Below are 19,106 nucleotides of genomic sequence, written 5' to 3' on the forward strand. Positions count from 1 at the left end.
AATTTTCAAAAGAAAAGCGATCGGGTCCCTGTATTTTTTCTGAAAAAAAGCGATCGGGTCCTTGTGAAGAAAAGAAAAAAGCAATCAGATCCTGGGCCAATCCCGCACGGCTTCTCTCCGGCAACCGGCCGCCGCCCACTCCCCTCCATCCCCTCCCCTGCCGGTGACTGGAGGAGGCCGAGCTCCAGGACATGGGATGCGCGGCCGGCGGCTCGCCATGGCGCGGCCAGCAGCGGGGCCTCGGGCGGCTCCCCATGGCGCGGCCTCAGGCGGCTCGCGGCCAGCAGCGGGGCCTTAGGTGGCTTCCCATGGCGCGGCCTCAGGCGGCTCGTGTCCAGCAGCACGCGCCAGTTCCGCATGTCGCGGCCAGCAGCACGCGGCGGCTCCCCATGGTGCGGCCAGCAACACGCTGCGGCGGCGAGCGACAACAGGTGGCGGCGGTGTGTGCAACAGGCGGGGGTGGAGAGGAGCCGGGGACAGCGCTCTTCCTCTGGCACGAGCACGGCACGGCATGGTCAGCACGGCGAACTCCGGCAGGATACTTCCCTGGACAGGGTTAGTCTGCGGGGGGAGGGGGAAGGCGGGATGCTCGCCGAGCGGCGCTCTGGCGACCGGACGGCCGGCCCATGGGGCGAGCTTATGCGTCGAGCACCCTCCATGGCTGCGTCGGGGGCAAGCCACGGGAGGAAGAAAGAGAGATAGAAGAAGAAGACGGGGTGAGTAAGAGAGATAACGGAGTTGACATTTTATGCCATGTCAGCTCCGACGAGTGGGCCATCCTTGTCATAATCAGGATCAATTTGAAAGCATTCGGTGATTTGGGTTTTTTGAAACAGCCGACCACGCTTTTGGTAGGTTTTTGAGAAAAATTAAAATCTTGTAGTTTTTTGAAACCCTAACCTGTAAACTAGTAGTTTTATGCTATTTACTCGAATATTTGGGACGAAGTTTTCCAAGTTTTATTGCACAGAGGAAGCATATGCCATTTATTTAGAAGTAGCACAAGAAAGGAATCAGGGGTATGCTTGGAAGTAAGTTCCCCACCATGGGGATACGATCCTTGGAAATCAAGCATCTCTTCGCCTTATGCTTGTTTGCATTAATATATTTCATCTGTACTTTATATATGTGTGTACAGGTGACCTCAAAGGAACACTTTGGAATGAAGTTTGCAAAGTTTGTTGCACAGAGGAGAGGAGCACTGATCTCAAGTTGTTAACAGAATGATGTGCTAGGGTGCAACGCAATTCTTCTAAATCAGGTGTGCCTCAATTTTTCATAATGAGCTAATCTGTTGGACAAGTGCATATGTAAATCTCGTATGTACATTCTTAACATCCTTTTACATTTCTTAATTTCATGTTTGATGTTTAATGCGATATTGGTGCACCATGTCATATGGTAAACACGGAAGGCTTGGGTGCTCTTTGGGCATTTAATAGAGATTTGTACCCCCTCCGTCCGGAAATACTTGTCGGAAAAATGCACAAAAATGAATATATCTAGAACTAAAATATGTCTAGATACATCCACCACTCCGACGAGTATTTCCGGACGGAGGGAGTACTTGTAAACGGGTTTTGCTGAACTGTTTTGTCCAATGAAGTTCCGTTGCAGAGTCGAGCATAATGTTAGCCCTAGCTGGTTCCATATTATGATCATAGGAAAGCGATTATAAACACTGTCCATGATGCTGTAACATAAACCACACTGATCTGACATTGTTCAATTAAGGTGACTGTGGCGTCCGATTTCGATCCGCCGCCTGCCTCGCCGGCCCACCGCCGGACAGCCCGCCGCCTGCCTGGTGCCTGGCTGCCTGCCCCGCCCGCCGCCCGGCCGGCCGGCTGCTGTCCGCGCAGGGGCGCACTGCGCACCACCGCGTAGCAGCGCGCCCAGCCGCCCCGCTAGCCAGAGCCGCCCAGTCCGGCAATCCGCTCAGAGCCTCAGGCGCTCAGCAGCTGATCCACCCCATCCTGACCAGGCCTTCTTCAGAGAGGGGTACCCCATCCCCATCCCCTGATCTCTGAATCTCTGATTTAGAATTTTTTTTGACTAGATGTAGTAGTACATAAGTAGATGAACTAATACACATAATTTTGACTAGCAGCAGCGCCTCCAGCCCTCCAGGCTCCACTCCAGCAGCAGCGCCCCGCCCAGCCCAGTCCACTGCACTACTGCAGTGCTTCCGAGAGAGCTCATCAGCTCAGAGAAAGAGAGGTACTGACCCGGTGACCCCAAATCTGAGAACATAGTCTTCTTTAAACTTCTCAAGGTATGTAGTATGTACTATGTAGTCTTCTTTTATGCAAAACTGAGACATAATTAAGAATTTTAGTGTGTTTGTAAGACCATATTGATCTGTTGTATGTGTTATTGATAATTAGTTAGATCGTTCACATCCCCATCATTTTTTTTTTGAATCGGCCCACCCTGTTGTTAAATGCTAGCTCCGCCACTGAGCTAACATGCATATATATATATACAGGATTGAGGAAAGCACACTTATAATTCTAGAGATGCCGATGCTGATGCAACTATGGAATGATTGGGAACTACAGCTACTTGTGCTCCTAAGCTTCACGCTACAGATTTTCGTCTTCTTTTCTGGTGGCCTCCGGCGGTGCAGCACCAACTCAGGACTGAGGCTTCTGATTTGGTTGGCTTACTTGCTATCTGACGTGGTCGCAGTCTATGCTCTTGGCCAACTTTCATTACATGAAAGTGATGTGCCTGGAGCTGGAGAAATGCACCGGCTCTCGTTTTTCTGGACGCCTTTCCTCCTCATTCATCTTGGTGGGCAAGATACCATCACCGCTTTCTCCATTGAGGACAATGAGTTATGGCCGAGGCACATGCTCAATCTACTGGCCCAAGTTGGTTTGGCCTTGTACGTGTTTTGGAAGTCATCAGCACACAGCCAGTTTCTGATCCCGGCCATATTTGTCTTTGTGGCTGGAATCATCAAGTACGTGGAGCGGACATGGGCTCTCAAGTGCGCAAGCCGAAATGCCCTTAGGGATGATGATTCTACTTATGTGAAAACAGGTCAATTTCCTGATCTACTCGTAGAAGGCAAGCTGGAATTGGACTATCTGACAATTGTGAAGTATGCTTTGTCTAGTGCACCAGGTGTCAGAAATCTATTTGTTGGTCGCAAGCTTGCTAAAATGGAAGGTAACATACAGACAACATTTACTGCTGGTAATGTTTTTCAAGTACCAGCAGATGGGCAACATATATTCAAAATTCTGGAGATTGAGCTAGGGCTGATGTATGACAATCTGTACACCAAGGCCAGGGTGGTTCGAACATGGCTTGGGGCCATACTCCGATGTCTCACTCACATTTCACTGGTAGTTGCTTTTGTGCTCTTCCTTGTGGGTAACAAGCAAAGGTATTATAGTAGAGTTGATGTTGCAATAACCTATGCATTGTTCATTGGAGCATTCTGCACTGAAGTTTGTGCCGTCTTCTTGATGGTGATGATGTCTCCATGTACATGGGCATTCTTGGAATCCTGTAAGTGCCGGAGGCTTGCCCGTGTGGCCTGGTCTATTTTCAAGAGCCTGCAGCCAGAGTCAAGGCCAAGGTGGTCAAATTCCATGGGGCAATACAATTTTCTCAATTCCTGCTGCTTCTCCGAGTCGATGATGGGGAAAATGATGAATCTGGTAGGAGCCAAGGAGCTCTGGCGCAACTTCCGGCATACCAAGAGCGTTAAGATCAAGGCAGAGTTGAAGAATGTCATCTTTGAAACTAAGCATCATCCTGGGTTACTTCACGGTGGTACAAGCCCATCACCAGGTCTTGGTCCAGCATTGGACACGATACTACAGAAACCCTTTGAGGAGGCCATCCTGTTCCTACATGTCTACACAGACATGTTCTTGCACCGGTACAAGAATCCCTCGGGGACAAGTTGTGACATCACGGAGAAGGCACGCCAGCTTATGGATACATGCAGGAGGATATCTGAATACATGATTTACCTGTTGGTCTTGCATCCTACCATGCTCACCATGGCCAGCAGCAACATAAGCGACATACTGAAGGAAGCTTCGGAGAGCGTGGCCAACGCTGGTGCTATCGGTTGCACAAAGGAACGGTTCCTGGACAAACTGGCTACGGATCAGTACCTCTATGCCCCAAGTAGCCCGGTTTTGCTCGCGGGCTTTGTTTTTCAAGGTGAGCGCCCTTGTCATGAATCATTGGAATTTCTCGCGTATGCGTGGGCAATGATTCTCCTCTACGTTGCTGGAAAATCCCACGGGGAGGAGCATGCAAAGCAGCTTAGCACAGGAGGGGAGCTCCTCACTTTCGTTTGGTTGTACATGGCGCATCTTTCACTCGGAGATATGGGCAATGTTGAGCTCGAGCTTGTTAGACCAAGTGGGATAAATGAGGAACGCGGCGGTCGCAAGGCTTTTATCTTTGATAATCAGCGTCCCCGGTGAAGAAAAACCCTAACTAATGTTGCCTTCCGAAATGCATGGCTGGCTTTGCTCCCTCACTTGTCCAGCAGTTTGATCCTAGCATTTCTTTTTCTTTTTCTATCTATATTAATCCGTTCCTATTACTAATAGTACAAGGGATATATTTGTTGCGTGATTAGAAGGATGTACTTTCACTGCAAGTTTGTGCTAACTCTATGTATTCAGATTCAGATGATTGTTGATTCGTTGCACTAAAAGTATGGGATGTCCAGAATTGAAAAGTTGGGACCGACTGCTGTTATGTATTGGTTGTTATACGAGCCAAAGTCCAACAGGATAAACTGATCATGCTTGCGACCATAATCCAACTCCCGTTAAGTTCCTCTCTCACTTGCAATGAGACCTGCAAAACTCGCGGGAAATTGCTCCCTCCGTCCGAAAATACTTGTCATCAAAATGGATAAAGGAGATGTATCTAGAACTAGTGAACAAAGCTACTCTATTGTTAACCAGCAAGTATGTGATGATCCGCTGATGGTGCAAGATGCAACTGATGTTCCAGCTTGGACTGGGAGCTGATGGAGTGCTACCGTGGAACAAGCCGGATGTAGTTTGGGGGAGCCTTTTGCGGTGTGTTGGGAAAAGGGAAAATTTTGTTTTTGCCACTCTAGATTTTGCTAATTTTCCTTATGCCACTTTAGGTTTTGACATTTCAATTTTGCCACTCTTAGTTTTGGACAATTATCACAAATGTCATTCTCGTGACAAAAGCAAAAAAAAAATCAGAGTGGTAATTGTAATAACTGTCAAAAGCTGTGAGTGGCAAAAATGAAATAAAATTATTTTGCTTTTGCCACAAAATGGCAATTGTGATAATAGTCAAAAACTAAGAGTGGCAAAAATGAAATGTCAAAATCTAGAGTGGCAAAAGGAAAATTGGCAAAATCTAGAGTGGCAAAAACAAAATTTTCCCTTGGGAAAATTGTCTTGTGTTCCAATGGCAGCGAAAAGTTCTCTTCAAGTCCTTCACCTACACTATATGCCATATTCTGGTATCATGAACACATTTTGAAATCAACCTGAGCTCTTCTGTTTTAGGGAATTCAACCGGACCTCTATAGCAGCCGTCCTTACAAACCAGGGTATATATAATAATAATCTCTCTTTCTCAACAACATCGGAAGTACAAATTGCCCACACAAAAACACGTAATGATCAAAACTGAAGCGCTGATGAAGCTCACACAGCAAACGAACTATGACACTCTCCACAGCCACTAATCTTCCTCCATAGGCACTTCCGGAACATTCCACCTGTCCTCTTCGATTGGCTTGGTGATCACGGAAACAGGTGAACGTAAGCAGAGTTAAGGGCTCAACAGTGTTGTTGTACATCAGTAGAAAAACTTTCGATTGCAAGAGAATAAAATCTTTTGCTCGACCGACTATTAACATGCAAAGCAAAAAAGACTGGAAATAAATGGCGCAACCAGTAAAGGACAACTTCGTCTATGTCTTCTAGGCATAGCCGGTCCCAAGCCCGGGTAAAGGAGGAGGGTTATGATAGGCTTGGCGAGCCAACGTAAAAACTAGCCAGTCCTTTGGGTATGAAACCCATTTGGGCAAGAGTAGTACTAGGATGGATGACCTCCTGTGAAGTCCTCATGCAAGGGTTTCATATCTACCCTACCCCAACTTGTTTGGGACAAAAGGCTTAGTAAGTAAGTAAAGGATATATATCGACATATCGGTCGGCTTTTCGCCCCTGTTGGCACTACTCCGGAGTTCCCTGCGGATTTCTGGAGTTACCTGTATATATACATACATAGATTTCAGTTAAATGGGCAGCATTTCGAAATTCAGGATGCAGACATTCGAACGGTGAAATGAGAGGATCGTACCAAATAATGCTTCTGGTTATCTAACAAGCGTGAGAGCTGTTCCTTGTCTTTCTTCTCCAACTCATTCTTGTATCTGTCATAAAAATATTAAGCAGCACATGAATGAACTAGTGAAAACATTGCAATGACATCCATAATGGAACATAAATGAACTTTCTATCATCAGGCTCTGAGCCGTAAATAGCAAAGAAACTAGTCGGTGGTCAAACTGTATAACTTCGCACTTTCCACATGAACATTTTTCACGTTGAGAAGAAAAGCAGGTAAAGAGAACTTGCTATATTACAAGCGTAGTAATTGTTTTACTGAACTAAGAGCGGTGCCTTTCAGATTAGTCAAAATATGCCTTCAAACTTTACACATCCATCACTAACCTTTCCACAAAGGCGAGCAGTGACTGGTGCCATATAACAGGCATGCTCCTCTCATCATCAAGAAACCGCATGAAATGGGCAAAAACAGCATCGAGTACACGGTACGGCAAAGCATATTTCTTATCCAGAAACAGCTTGATAAAGTAACTGCAAGAGAGATACTAATTAGCTTACAACATGTTCAGGGAATTAAGTCATGGACATATACAGAAAAGGAGATACAGTCCAACCACTGTTCTACAAGAATCCTGAGCTACACACACAATGCAGTTGCCAGCTAAATATCACGCGAACTATGCTCTTAGAAAGTAACAGACATTCCAGTCCATGTTGCATGACAGAACTACTTGGCTTCAAAATTCAAATATGAAGTGAACATTGCTACGACAACGATCAATTTCACCCCTGAAATTCTGTAGAAGCTAGAATGCTCATCCAGATAGCTACAACAAAGACACAACCGCAACATATACAACAAGCTCCTAAATTTAGAGGCACAAATAATGGAATTCCTAGTGGCAGCATGGTGGTCTCTATTTGGTAAAAATGTAAGAACAGGTTTGTGTAAACCCTTTGGTCAAGATTACAATGTTGTATAAATTGGAAGACAGACACAGGTAAAAGGAGGGTAAAGGAAGTGCTGCTGTTTTTTCTGCATCATGTAACATCTGACCAACACCTCAAAAAAAAAATGTAACATCAGACCAGCTATAACCCTATTACTATGGCAGCATTTCATCTACATACCAACAAATGTCTTTCAACTAGTAATTTCCACTATGAAAAAAACTATGATTAGTCACACAAGTACGAAGTTCATTGGGCAAAATTTAACATCCGACCAGCTATAACCCTATTACTATGGCAGCATTTCATCTACATACCAACAAATGTCTTTCAACTAGTAATTTCCACTATGAAAAAAACTATGATTAGTCACACAAGTACGAAGTTCATTGGGCAAAATTTAACATAAGACCAGCTATAACCCTATTACTATGGCAGCATTTCATCTACATACCAACAAATGTCTTTCAACTAGTAATTTCCACTATGAAAAAAACTATGATTAGTCACACAAGTACAAAGTCCATTGGGAAAATTTGTGGAAGATCACAAATACAAAAAAAAGACTAAGGTGTCACACTTCACCTAGTGGTGCCACAGTACTCCAAATCTGCTAGTTTCATTAATGCCGCGCTGCATCAAAATGTTATGTAGAGATAAGATATCAACTTCACAACCATCTTAGACAAGAATTTTACACCACATTAAGCTAACCTCGCATGGAGTGGAGGAATGGTGACTTTCTGGATAATACTACCAATAATTACTGCTTCGCGCAGAGTGCAATTTCCTTCCTGCAGTCAGAAATTTGAGCTTATATAGTTAAGAGGAAAGGAAACAATACGAACTTCATTCAGATGCAAGTCTAACTAGCACTGAATGTGGCTTATGGTTCGTCCAATGCATAAGCAATACAATCATACACCATACAAAAGAAAATGCAAGATACAGATGAATTTGCCACGCTTCTACAAAATTTTCTACTCTAAAGAGTTTTACCTGACAGAGTGGCAGCAGAATTCCCTTGAAAAAGGCAGCAGGCTTGTAGAGGGATTTTTTCATGGACTGATAAAGTGCAAAATGGAGCCTCTTGTTCTGTTTTATGTCATGGCGAAGACGGGGCAGCAGAATAGCTTCGTAGAACCGCACGGCGTTCTTCGCATTCATGTTTGAAGAGAAGAGCCGTGTTGCTTGGTACACTGCGTTAGGAGACCAGTTCTGAGGCTCAGTTAACTGCAGCACATCTGCCCAGCATTCCAACGATGGGATACGCTTGAACGCTTTGGGGATTTTGCCACTGGTGTATCGGCTCAAGAGCTGGCCAACCCTGCATATGACAAATTCAACGATCAGCACCCCATATAAAAACAATGAGAAGAAGCTCCTCTCTGTACTGGAATGGAGCAAGTAGCCTGGCACATACTCTTTGTAGAGTTCAATGATTCGGCTGTCCAACTTGACAGCAGGCCGTCCTTCTGCACAAACACACACAGACTCAGGAATTCCACACACAAAACATACGCATTGGCAATCTAAGTTCAATTTACTCCGCATTCAAAATGTGATTAAACTGAACTCAAAAGGGTTCCTGGTCGGCGCAGTGGTCAATAATTGATAAGAAGCATCAGAGTTGAGAATGGATGCCCACCTGTTGAGACAGTGGCGTCCTTCTCCCTGATCTTCTGGAGGATGATATCACCAAGCGATCGCTTGGAGGAGGTGTCCTTGGACATGAACGCGGCGAGGGCCTTCTCATCCTCCTCGTCGATCTCCGGCTAACCAAAATCACCAAATTCCAGTCAGCCACACCCTAAAAACAGTCCCATTTTACTGTGACGACTGACGAAGCAAGGCGAGAGCACGCACCACGCCGCCGTCGTACTCGCTCAGCGCGTCGAAGCCGTCGAACTCGTCGACGTCCTCGTCGTCATCCTCGCCGCCGTCGGCGGCAGGGACGGGGAAGGACGTGGACGGGGCTGCGGAAACAGCTGGAGCGGCGGCGGCGGCGGCGTGGCGGGAGTCGGCGAGGCCCTCCTCCTGCTGCTGCTTGAGGGCCTCGCGGAGGATCTTGGCGCTGATGGAGGAGGGCACGGACTCCTCCTCCTCGGCCTGGTGGCGCTTGGCGGCGCCGGAGCGGCGGCGCTTCCCGGCGTCGGCCACCGCGTCGGCGTCGGCGCCGAGCGGCAGGCGGCTGCCCTTGGACTGCTTCTCGGAGGACTTGCGCTTCTTCCCGGCCATGGCCGCTGGGTCGGGCCTCGGTGGTGGCCTGCCGGGTAGGGAGGAGGCGGGGCGGCGGGGGACGGAGGGAGACGGCGGGGGCTGCGTGGTAAAACCCTAGAGGAGGAAGGAAGACGGCGGATTGGCGGGTTTTGTTTCTGTGGACTTGTGGAGGCCTCGCTTCTCATTGCTGGGCCTGCTTGCTTCTTCCCCTTGCTTAAGGGGCCGGCCCATCATGCCTCAGTTTATTTTAGGGAACAATGCCTCAGTTAGATGTGCTATTTTACCTCAAAAAAAAGTTACATGTGCCATTTTTGTCTCAAAAAAAAAGTTTAGATGTGCTATTTACCCCTAAAAAAAGGATGTGCTATTTTTGACAGCTCATCGTAATTATTGTTTCTCAAGAAAAAGTAAACATTCTAAATTTATCTCAAAAAAAGTTACACATTCTAAACACGATACAAAAAGGTAAACATTCTAAATATGATGTAGTTGCGCTGGTTGATAACTAGTGCCATTCTAAGACTGAATAGCACTACAGTACCTGCAATGGATGTAGTGAGCTATGCAGTTATTTTGGGCTGATGTGGTTACTACCTCATACACTGATGGGGTAAACATGCCACAAGATATTTTGGTATAGATAATAGAGTATTGAGTGCATGCCTCTTGCTTCAATTAAATAAAATATAATGCACAGTTTTAGTTTCAAGCAAAATTACAAATCTCTCTGCACAATAAGAGTACAAAGTGCTTTCTTATTATAGTATAATAGTACATCATATGAACCTTGGAATAAACATAAATCTACTTGTCTAAAAGCTAGATACAAAGGTGACACAATGGACATATTTCTCAAAGAATCAACCTTCTAGCATGCTTGCCATGGAAAACTACATGTAAAAGATGATTTAACTTGACATAGAGTCCATCACAGATTTGATGTCATTAGCGATATTCTTGGATCCTGTTGCAATACCAGCTAATCCTCTCCTCGCCAACCCAGCACAGTAGAGTCCATTTTCACCTTTCCAATGATTCGGATATTTTTGGATGGGCAGTTCGTTGCCATTTAACATGCTCTCACCATTCTGGATTAAAAACACATAGACCTTGTTAGCAGATTTAATAATGGTTACACCAAGAAAACAAACTCAGACATGTTCAAACACAAGCTATATTACCTTGAGCCACATATTTGTCGTGCTTTTGTATCCAGTTGCAAACACAATTGCATCAAATGACATTCTTTTACTGCATTGAAATTTAACTATGTTGCCCTTGATCTTACTAATGCTCCCTTGAGCCTTTAGGAGATAAAAATACATTGATAACTCGGCATATCAAATCAACATATGTTATAAATTTATGTCATGTCAAGGATATACTTACTTTGATGATGCCTTTTTTGATCAATCCAACAGTCCCAACATCAATTACTGCAGATCGGCCTGTTTCTGATTTGAGGGTCATTGGACCCATTTTTGGCCTTGTGATGCCATGCTGTGACAGGTCTCCAAATATTAAATACGCTGCCATCACAAGGAGTTTATCCACTAGATTCAATGGAAGACGGTGAGCAAGTGTCATCCCCAAACAAGTTAATTCCTTTGTCATTACATGAATCTGCAACCACAAAACATGTCACACCTCTTTTGAAGTATGCATGATAAAAAAATTCATAGAATTTCTTCTTTCAAGAAATTAATTTTTGTCATGTGGTTCCTCTAGTCTTTCAGTTGTTTGTGTGTGATATAAAACAGTCCATCTCTTTTTCTATGTGAAATACTTCCTATTAGTAATAACACTGAAAATTGAATCTCTTCTATTAATAACTATACTAAGAATTTGCGTTCATGCACCCAATGGAGATATATAGTGCATGTACGTACCGGGCTTCGTATAACAATCGATGTGTTGGCACCATGGGTCGCAAGGTCATAAGCAATTTCCATCCCGGAGTTGCCAGATCCAATGACCAATACATTCTTGCCAGAGTAGCTCTTGCCTGACTTGTAGCTTGAGGAGTGGATAACATCACCTGGAAAGTTTTCCAGTCCAGGGAACATTGGAATATTCTCTGCACTATTCTCACCACTTGCCACAACAAGAAACTTCGCCGTGAACTTGACTGTGGTGCACTTTGACATGTCCTTTGCCACAATGGACCAACATTTTTCATCATTGTCATATGTGGATGACTCCACGCTGGTGAGATACTTTGGTTGAATGTTGAAACGCTCAACATAGTCATCCAAGTACTTCACAAACAAGGTTTTTGGTATGTATGTTGGTGCATCTACAGGGTATGACATGTGTGGCAACTCACAGAACTCCTTTGTGAGATGCAGCTTGAGGCGATCATACGCGCGGTTGCACCAGAGTGACGCGCTACAACTCTCGCGCTCGACGATGGCATAAGGAATTGAGAATTGGCTAAGGCATGCTGCCGTTGCGAGGCCTGCTGGCCCAGCACCAACAATCAACACTGTAACACCCTCCATTTCAAAGAGAAGACTTGACAAAGTTGTGGGATAAGTTCGGTGGTAGTCCAGTGTTTGTGTGTTTGCTCGATGAACTTTGGATGACATGCTTGTGTATGGGGGCATATATATACTGGTATCCTTCATGGGCCAATTTGTTTTATGGATTGAGGGATGAAAAAGGTAAATATTTATTGAGGCCTAATCCTAGTGTGTAGGAGTATTTCCATCTAAACATGGAGCCGTTGTTGGTTGTGAAAGCGTGTACTGATACAAAATAGGTAGGAAACACACCGTTGATCGATTGTTGGTATTGGAAACTTATCGACCATCTTTTTTATGTGTAGATTAAAGATTCTTCATGTTTCTTTCCTTTCGCATCATCACCAATGACAATTACTACTCTAATAATATTCAAGTGTTTCTTCCTCTTTGTATGCGATATAGGATATGATAAGGATAAGTCTGATTTCCAAACACACATTTATAGGCAAAGTCCTATTTCATTTTCTCTAGTTACTATAATGTGGATGACAAAAGGAAACAATCATCTCATAAGGATTTGTTACCAACCATTTTAACCGGTTTTGTCGGCTAGTTTTGCCTCCGGTTCAGTTGTAAGACGGTCAGTTTTTGTTTTGCCCCCGGTTGAGTTGACGACCATTGCCATACCTTTGGTGTCAACACAACGAGCCGTTCGATGTTGTGAACAAAAAAAGTGGAACTTTACTTCAAATATTTGAAACCAGTTTTTTTAAATATAAATTCATTTCTATACTGAACACTCATTTAATGTGAGGCCATATTTCAACTTTGGTACATGCATATTGTCCCATGCCTGAACATCAAATTGAACGCTCATTGTATATTTAACTCTACACACCAGAGTGTGAATATATTTTGTTAAAAAGATAATAAACCAATATACTGAAAATCAAAATTCTCAATCCTGTCTCGATGCGGTTTTGCAAACTTGTCTGGTTCCAAACTGACTGACACAGATTAATCACAATTGTATGGAACTTCCATGCAAAACTGAACTGGAGAAGTGGAGCACGTACAGTTAGTCGGATTTTTATTTGCCTAACAGAATAATCCACTAACTTCCGTGACTTACATTTAGCATGGCTTAAACTACAGACTGAACCTATCAAACATATGATTACATTCGATTTATGACCGTCGAGTCCAAATGATTTCAACATCTACCAGACTACCACTCTGCCTCCTGCAGTTGGATCTTCTAAAGACTTGTCTGCTGGGTAGGTGGATTCAGGCCTTCCTCACAAGAAGGAGCGTGTGGTACAGACAAGTAGCATCTTCTCTTCTTTCCAGATGGTCACTTCCCTTGGATCATTTTTGCCTGCGGAGGAACTCCCGCATTTCTTGGTGGAACTCCCCACTCACTATCAACCGCATCTTCTTCGCGTCCTCCCACAACAAGTACCCGTTATCCCTTGCGTGGTCACAACATTGGTCAAACATGTCCTGCGCAAATAAGTGGCACCCAGATGTAAGTATAGTGGTAATCAGACTACTAGAGTACAGGTTTTGAAATGTGTCCAAGCACTGTCCATCCGCAAGGAGCTGGAAGGGTTTGATGGGTGAAGGCTTTATTAATCCAACAGTCCCAACTCAATCGTTGTGGGTCGGTTGGTTTCTAACTTGAGGGTCATTCGACCATTTTTGGTTTTGGGCCTTGTGACGCCATATACCTCGATCGATCTCCAAATATGACATTCGCCGCCGTCACAAAGAGGTCACCCACTAGATTTAGTGAAAGAAAGTGAGCAAGTGTCATCCCAACTAAATTAATTCTCTTGTCATCACATGAATCTGCAACCAAAAGACATGCCACGCCTCTTTTGAAGCATGCGTGATAGAACAAAATTTCATAGAATTTCTTCTTTCAATTGTTATTTTTTTGTCATGTAGTTCCTCTAGTTGTTTTGTTGTTTGTGCGTGATATAAAACAGTCCATCTCTTATATATGTGAAATACTTTCTATTAGTAATAACACTGAAAAAAATGCATCTCTTCTAGGGGTAACTATACTAAAAAATGGTGTTCATGTACCTAATGAAAAATATATAGTGCATGTAGTACGTATCAGGCTCCATATAATTATCGAAGTATTTGCACCATGGTCACAAGGTCATAAGCAATTTATATCCAAGACTAGACGGATGGATACCTTGGATCTCAGCCGATGGAAAACTTACTGCATACTGCAAACCCTGGGCGCCTCGGGCACAACAAACCATGTCCACAACATATAAGGATACCAATATCATGTAACCACAAATACACGTTCTAAATAGTAGTTTTCCGTCATATGGTGTTCTAACTTTTAGTTTTAAGTTTCTAAATCAGTTCACAGATATTTTCAATGATTTATTAGTACGCCAGCTAGCCCATGTAGTTGCACAGGTTGATAATTTGTGCCATTCGAAGACTGAATAGTACGTGGAGGATCTCCTCCTGCTGCTGCTTGAGGGCCTCGCGGAGGATCTTGGCGCTGATGGAGGAGGGCATGAACTCCTCCTCCTCGGCCTGGTGGCGCTTGGCGGCGCCGGAGCGACGGCGCTTCCCGGCGTCGGTGCCGAGCGGCAGGCGGCTGCCCTTGGGCTGCTTCTTGGAGGACTTGTGCTTCTTGCCGGTCATGGACGCTGGCTCGGGCCTCGGTGGTGGTCTGCCGGGTAGAGGCGGGTCGGCGGGGGACGGAGGTGGGGAGGGAGACCGCGACGCTACGTAGTAAAACCCTAGAGGAGGAAGGAGGATGGCGGATTGGCGGGTTTTGTTTCTGTGGACTTGTGGACTTGTGGAGGCCTCGCTCGTCATTGCTGGGCCTGCTTGCTTCTTCTCCTTGCTTAAGGGGCCGGCCCATCATGTCATACTCAGGAGGCTGGCCAAACAATGCCTCAGATTATTATTTTTTGAATGATTTGAAGATTGCTCGAACAATGCATCAGTTAAATGTGCTATTTTTGAAAAGGGAAAACAGAATACAGAGGTACACTCCGCCAATCCACGAGCGTGTTAAGATCATATTTCAGTTACTGGTTATAGTTGCTTTTAGCTAATTCAAGTTTGGCATCAGCAATCTTTGCCATCCGAGTATATTTTGTCTTGGAAGTCAGTAAATTCCAATGAGTCATCAGTTGATAAAAGCGATAGACAAAACTGGGAGAAGCTCATCCACTATATATGCTTTATTCCGTCAGTTCACATTGTAAAAAACGGTACTTAGGATTTCTTATTGTCTTGATTCAAATGATGTTTTATATATCCCATTGACACTTTTATAAATCCAATGTCATTGTTTCTCCAAAAAGAAAACAAATGATTGCGTGTTATGCCTTCAAATATAATGAACATTCAGTATATATGCAAGTAGCCGCCTTCTTCGTCATGCAAGTGCCCTATTTTCGAAATATATAATTGCGCATTTGAGTCAGATCTATATTATCTAGGTAGATGACTAGGATCTCTCTAGAAGTGCCAACTAGAAAACAAACCGACATTATGAGAGAAAAGGCCTACTTATTATTTTCAACTATAAAAAATACGACTAATAAGGCAGATTCCTTCAAATATTCCAAATACTCTGATGATGATTTTTTATTAATCCAACAGTCCCAACATCAATCACTATGGATCGGTAGGTTTCTAACTTGAGGGTCGTTGTGATCCATTTTTGGTTTTGGGCCTTGTGATGCCATGCCTCTATAGGTCTCCAAATATGAAATTCGCTGCCGTCACAAAGAGGTTATTCACTAGATTTAGTGAAAGATGGTGAGCAAGTGTCATCCCAACTGAAGAAATTCTGTTGTCATTACATGAATCTGCAACCAAAAGATATGTCACACCTCTTCTGAAGCGTGCATGATAAAACAAAATTTCATAGAATTTCTTCTTTCAAAAGTTAATTGTTTGTCATGTAGTTCCTCTAGTCGTTTGTCTGTTTGTGCATCATATCAAACAGTCCATCTCTTATATATGTGAAAACTTTCTATTAGTAATAATACTAAAAAAATGGATCTCTTCCAGTGGCAACTATACTAAAAAATTGTGTTCATGTACCCAGTGAAAATATATAGTGCATGTAGTACATATCAGCCTTCGTATAACAATCGAAGTATTGGCACCATGGTCGCAAGGTAATAAGCAATTTATATCCAAGACTATGCGGATGGATACCTTGGATCATAGCCGATGGAAAACTTACTGCATACTGCAAACCCTGCGCTTCGGGCACAAGAAACTATGTCCACAACAGTTAAGGATACGTGTATCACGTAACCACAAATAAACGTTCTAAAGAGTAGTTTTCCGTCATATGGTGTTCTAAGTTTTAGTTTTAAGTTTCTAAATATGTTCACAAATATTTTTAATGATTTATAGTACGTCAGCTACCCCGTGCAGATGCACGGGATGATAACTAGTGCCATTCTATGACTGAATAGCACTACAGTACTGGCGACGGATGTAGTGAACTATGCATTCATTTTAGGCTGATGTGATTACTACCTCCTACCGTTGTATGTTGATGGGGTAAACACGCCACAAGAGATTTTGGTATAGATAATAGAGTATTGAGCGCATGCCTTTTGCACATATAATTTCAAGTAAATAAAATATAATACACAGTTGTAGGTTCAACCAAAATTAGAAATCTCTCCGCGTAATAAGAGTACAAAGCCCTTGATTATAGTATAGTAGTACATCTCTCTCCGGGGCACATATGAACCTTAAAATAAACATAAATTTACTTGTCTAAAAGCTAGATACAAAGGTGGCACAATGGATATATTTCTCAAAGAATCAACCTTCTAGCATGCTTGCCATGGTAAACTACATGTAAAAGATGATTTAACTTGACATAGAGTCCATCATAGATTTGATGTCATTAGCGATATTCTTGGCATCTGTTGTAATACCACCTAATCCTCTCCTCGCCAACCCAGCACAGTAGAGCCCATTTTCACCTTTCCAATGATTTGGATATTTTTGGATGGGCAGTCCGTTGTGATTTAACATGCTCTCACCATTCTGGATTAAAAACACATAGACCTTGTTAGCAGATTTAATAATGGTTACACCAAGAAAACAAACTCAGACATGTTCAAACACAAGCTATATTACCTTGAGCCACATATTTGTCGTGCTTTTGTATCCAGTTGCAAACACAATTGCATCAAATGACATTCTTTTACTGCATTGAAATTTAACTATGTTGCCCTTGATCTTACTAATGCTCCCTTGAACCTTTAGGAGATAAAAATACATTGATAACTCGGCATATCAAATCAACATATGTTATAAATTTATGTCATGTCAAGGATATACTTACTTTGATGATGCCTTTTTTGATCAATCCAACAGTCCCAACATCAATTACTGCAGATCGGCCTGTTTCTGATTTGAGGGTCATTGGACCCATTTTTGGCCTTGTGATGCCATGCTGTGACAGGTCTCCAAATATTAAATACGCTGCCATCACAAGGAGTTTATCCACTAGATTCAATGGAAGATGGTGAGCAAGTGTCATCCCCAAACGAATTAATTCCATTGTCATTACATGAATCTGCAACCACAAAACATGTCACACCTCTTTTGAAGTATGCATGATAAAAAAATTCATAGAATTTCTTCTTTCAAGAAATAAATTTTTGTCATATGGTTCCTCTAGTCTTTCAGTTGTTTGTGTGTGATATAAAATAGTCCATCTCTTTTTCTATGTGAAATACTTCCTATTAGTAATAACACTGAAAATTGAATCTCTTCTATTAATAACTATACTAAGAATTTGCGTTCATGCACCCAATGAGAATATATAGTGCATGTACGTACCGGGCTTCGTATAACAATCGATGTGTTGGCACCATGGGTCGCAAGGTCATAAGCAATTTCCATCCCGGAGTTGCCAGATCCAATGACCAATACATTCTTGCCAGAGTAGCTCTTGCCTGACGTGTAGCTTGAGGAGTGGATAACATCACCTGGAAAGTTTTCCAGTCCAGGGAACATTGGAATATTCTCTGCACTATTCTCACCACTTGCCACAACAAGAAACTTCGCCGTGAACTTGACTGTGGTGCACTTTGACATGTCCTTTGCCACAATGGACCAACATTTTTCATCATTGTCATATGTGGATGACTCCACGCTGCTGAGATACATTGGTTGAATGTTGAAACGCTCAACATAGTCATCCAAGTACTTCACAAACAAGGTTTTTGGTATGTATGTTGGTGCATCTACATGGTATGACATGTGTGGCAACTCACATAACTCCTTTGCGAGATGCAGCTTGAGGCGATCGTACGCGCGGTTGCGCCAGAGTGACGCTCTACAGCTCTCGCGCTCGACGATGGCATAAGGAATTGAGAATTGGCTAAGGCATGCTGCCATTGCGAGGCCTGCTGGCCCAGCACCAACAATCAACACTGTAACACCCTCCATTTCAAAGAGAAGACTTGACAAAGTTGTGGGATAATGTAACACCCCAAAAATTTAACCATGATTTATCAATTAAAATTTTGCCAGGAAATTTAATTTTTATTTTTGGGATTTATCTTTTGGTTGCAGAACCTCCCTTTTCTTGGATATTGTGGGGTTTTTCCCCCAAGTGAGAACTTTCCAAAAATATTATTGGACTTGTATACCCTCTCAAGAAAAACATTTCTTTTATCAGTGGATTTATTTGCATAATTGTTTTTCCTGAGCTTTATTCTTTTAAAAATGATTTTTATAAGCTTTAGAGCCTCTTTTGCACTACAACCATTTGATAAATTTATTTAAAAATTCCAACCAAAATTTGGGGATGTCATGTGATATTTCCGCATGACTTTTATGCAAAAATATCTCTTGGTCATTGGAGATTTTGAGCTCTGCATCAAATTTTCAAATCTGGTTCAGTTGGTAATTTTGCACTACAACCTATTTAAATATTTCTTTAAAAATTCTTCCAAGTGTTTGGAGATGTCAGTAGATGCACATAATGCAACTTTATGCAAAAACCCATGAGTGTTCTTTGAAAAATTTGAGCAAATCATCCTCTTTTGCTCTCTGGTCCAGTTTGGCATTTTCTACTGCAACTCTATTTTTGTTTGCTCTGTTGCCCATG

At 43.0% G+C, this 19,106-nt stretch overlaps 4 protein-coding genes across 6 annotated transcripts; 1 reads left to right on the forward strand and 3 right to left on the reverse strand.

Moving 5' to 3' along the window:
• The first annotated feature begins 1,706 nt into the window (after window positions 1-1,706).
• Window positions 1,707-4,717, forward strand: LOC109748775 (uncharacterized). 3 transcript variants are annotated; one of them, XM_020307796.4, is made up of 3 exons: window positions 1,707-2,001; window positions 2,111-2,220; window positions 2,489-4,717. In XM_020307796.4, the coding sequence occupies exon 3, from the start codon at window positions 2,520-2,522 to the stop codon at window positions 4,455-4,457; it is 1,938 nt and encodes a 645-aa protein (XP_020163385.1). In that variant the 5' UTR covers window positions 1,707-2,001; window positions 2,111-2,220; window positions 2,489-2,519; the 3' UTR covers window positions 4,458-4,717. The 3 variants fall into 3 exon arrangements, with proteins under 3 accessions (XP_020163385.1, XP_040256093.1, XP_020163386.1); XM_040400159.3 differs by having other exon boundaries at window positions 1,708-2,001; window positions 2,108-2,220; XM_020307797.4 differs by having other exon boundaries at window positions 1,733-2,001; window positions 2,111-2,275.
• A 785-nt stretch (window positions 4,718-5,502) lies between these two features.
• Window positions 5,503-9,628, reverse strand: LOC109748776 (bystin). Its single transcript, XM_020307800.4, has 10 exons — window positions 9,144-9,628; window positions 8,926-9,052; window positions 8,701-8,752; window positions 8,277-8,604; window positions 7,992-8,071; window positions 7,863-7,910; window positions 6,711-6,857; window positions 6,337-6,409; window positions 6,172-6,244; window positions 5,503-5,792 (listed from the first exon to the last, which is right to left on the reverse strand). The coding sequence occupies exons 1-10, from the start codon at window positions 9,513-9,515 to the stop codon at window positions 5,713-5,715; spliced, it is 1,380 nt and encodes a 459-aa protein (XP_020163389.1). The 5' UTR covers window positions 9,516-9,628; the 3' UTR covers window positions 5,503-5,712.
• A 113-nt stretch (window positions 9,629-9,741) lies between these two features.
• Window positions 9,742-12,430, reverse strand: LOC109748800 (probable indole-3-pyruvate monooxygenase YUCCA10). The gene is made up of 4 exons (XM_073509370.1): window positions 11,387-12,430; window positions 10,887-11,120; window positions 10,679-10,801; window positions 9,742-10,585 (listed from the first exon to the last, which is right to left on the reverse strand). The coding sequence occupies exons 1-4, from the start codon at window positions 12,122-12,124 to the stop codon at window positions 10,406-10,408; spliced, it is 1,275 nt and encodes a 424-aa protein (XP_073365471.1). The 5' UTR covers window positions 12,125-12,430; the 3' UTR covers window positions 9,742-10,405.
• Window positions 12,431-16,849: 4,419 nt separating this feature from the next.
• Window positions 16,850-18,442, reverse strand: LOC109748799 (probable indole-3-pyruvate monooxygenase YUCCA10). Its single transcript, XM_073509687.1, has 4 exons — window positions 17,831-18,442; window positions 17,331-17,564; window positions 17,123-17,245; window positions 16,850-17,029 (listed from the first exon to the last, which is right to left on the reverse strand). The coding sequence occupies exons 1-4, from the start codon at window positions 18,440-18,442 to the stop codon at window positions 16,850-16,852; spliced, it is 1,149 nt and encodes a 382-aa protein (XP_073365788.1).
• Between the last annotated feature and the right edge of the window lie 664 nt (window positions 18,443-19,106).

The sequence above is a fragment of the Aegilops tauschii genome, chromosome 2 (assembly GCF_002575655.3).
Source record: "Aegilops tauschii subsp. strangulata cultivar AL8/78 chromosome 2, Aet v6.0, whole genome shotgun sequence".
Classification (NCBI taxonomy): domain Eukaryota; kingdom Viridiplantae; phylum Streptophyta; class Magnoliopsida; order Poales; family Poaceae; genus Aegilops; species Aegilops tauschii.

Bases quoted from the DNA above. Each gene is read 5' to 3' on its own strand.
- LOC109748775 (XM_020307796.4), top strand. From the start codon at position 2,520: ATGCCGATGCTGATGCAACTATGGAATGATTGGGAACTACAGCTACTT.
- LOC109748776 (XM_020307800.4), bottom strand. From the start codon at position 9,515: ATGGCCGGGAAGAAGCGCAAGTCCTCCGAGAAGCAGTCCAAGGGCAGC. The intron at 7,911-7,991 runs GTTAGCTTAATG...ATTTTGATGCAG, and splicing joins ATTCCTCCACTCCATGCGAG to CGCGGCATTAATGAAACTAG. The intron at 6,410-6,710 runs GTTAGTGATGGA...TTTTTATGACAG, and splicing joins CTGCTCGCCTTTGTGGAAAG to ATACAAGAATGAGTTGGAGA.
- LOC109748800 (XM_073509370.1), bottom strand. From the start codon at position 12,124: ATGAAGGATACCAGTATATATATGCCCCCATACACAAGCATGTCATCC. The intron at 11,121-11,386 runs GTACGTACATGC...TTGTGGTTGCAG, and splicing joins CGATTGTTATACGAAGCCCG to ATTCATGTAATGACAAAGGA. The intron at 10,802-10,886 runs GTAAGTATATCC...TATCTCCTAAAG, and splicing joins TCAAAAAAGGCATCATCAAA to GCTCAAGGGAGCATTAGTAA.
- LOC109748799 (XM_073509687.1), bottom strand. From the start codon at position 18,442: ATGGAGGGTGTTACAGTGTTGATTGTTGGTGCTGGGCCAGCAGGCCTC. The intron at 17,246-17,330 runs GTAAGTATATCC...TATCTCCTAAAG, and splicing joins TCAAAAAAGGCATCATCAAA to GTTCAAGGGAGCATTAGTAA. The intron at 17,030-17,122 runs GTAATATAGCTT...TTTTTAATCCAG, and splicing joins CGACAAATATGTGGCTCAAG to AATGGTGAGAGCATGTTAAA.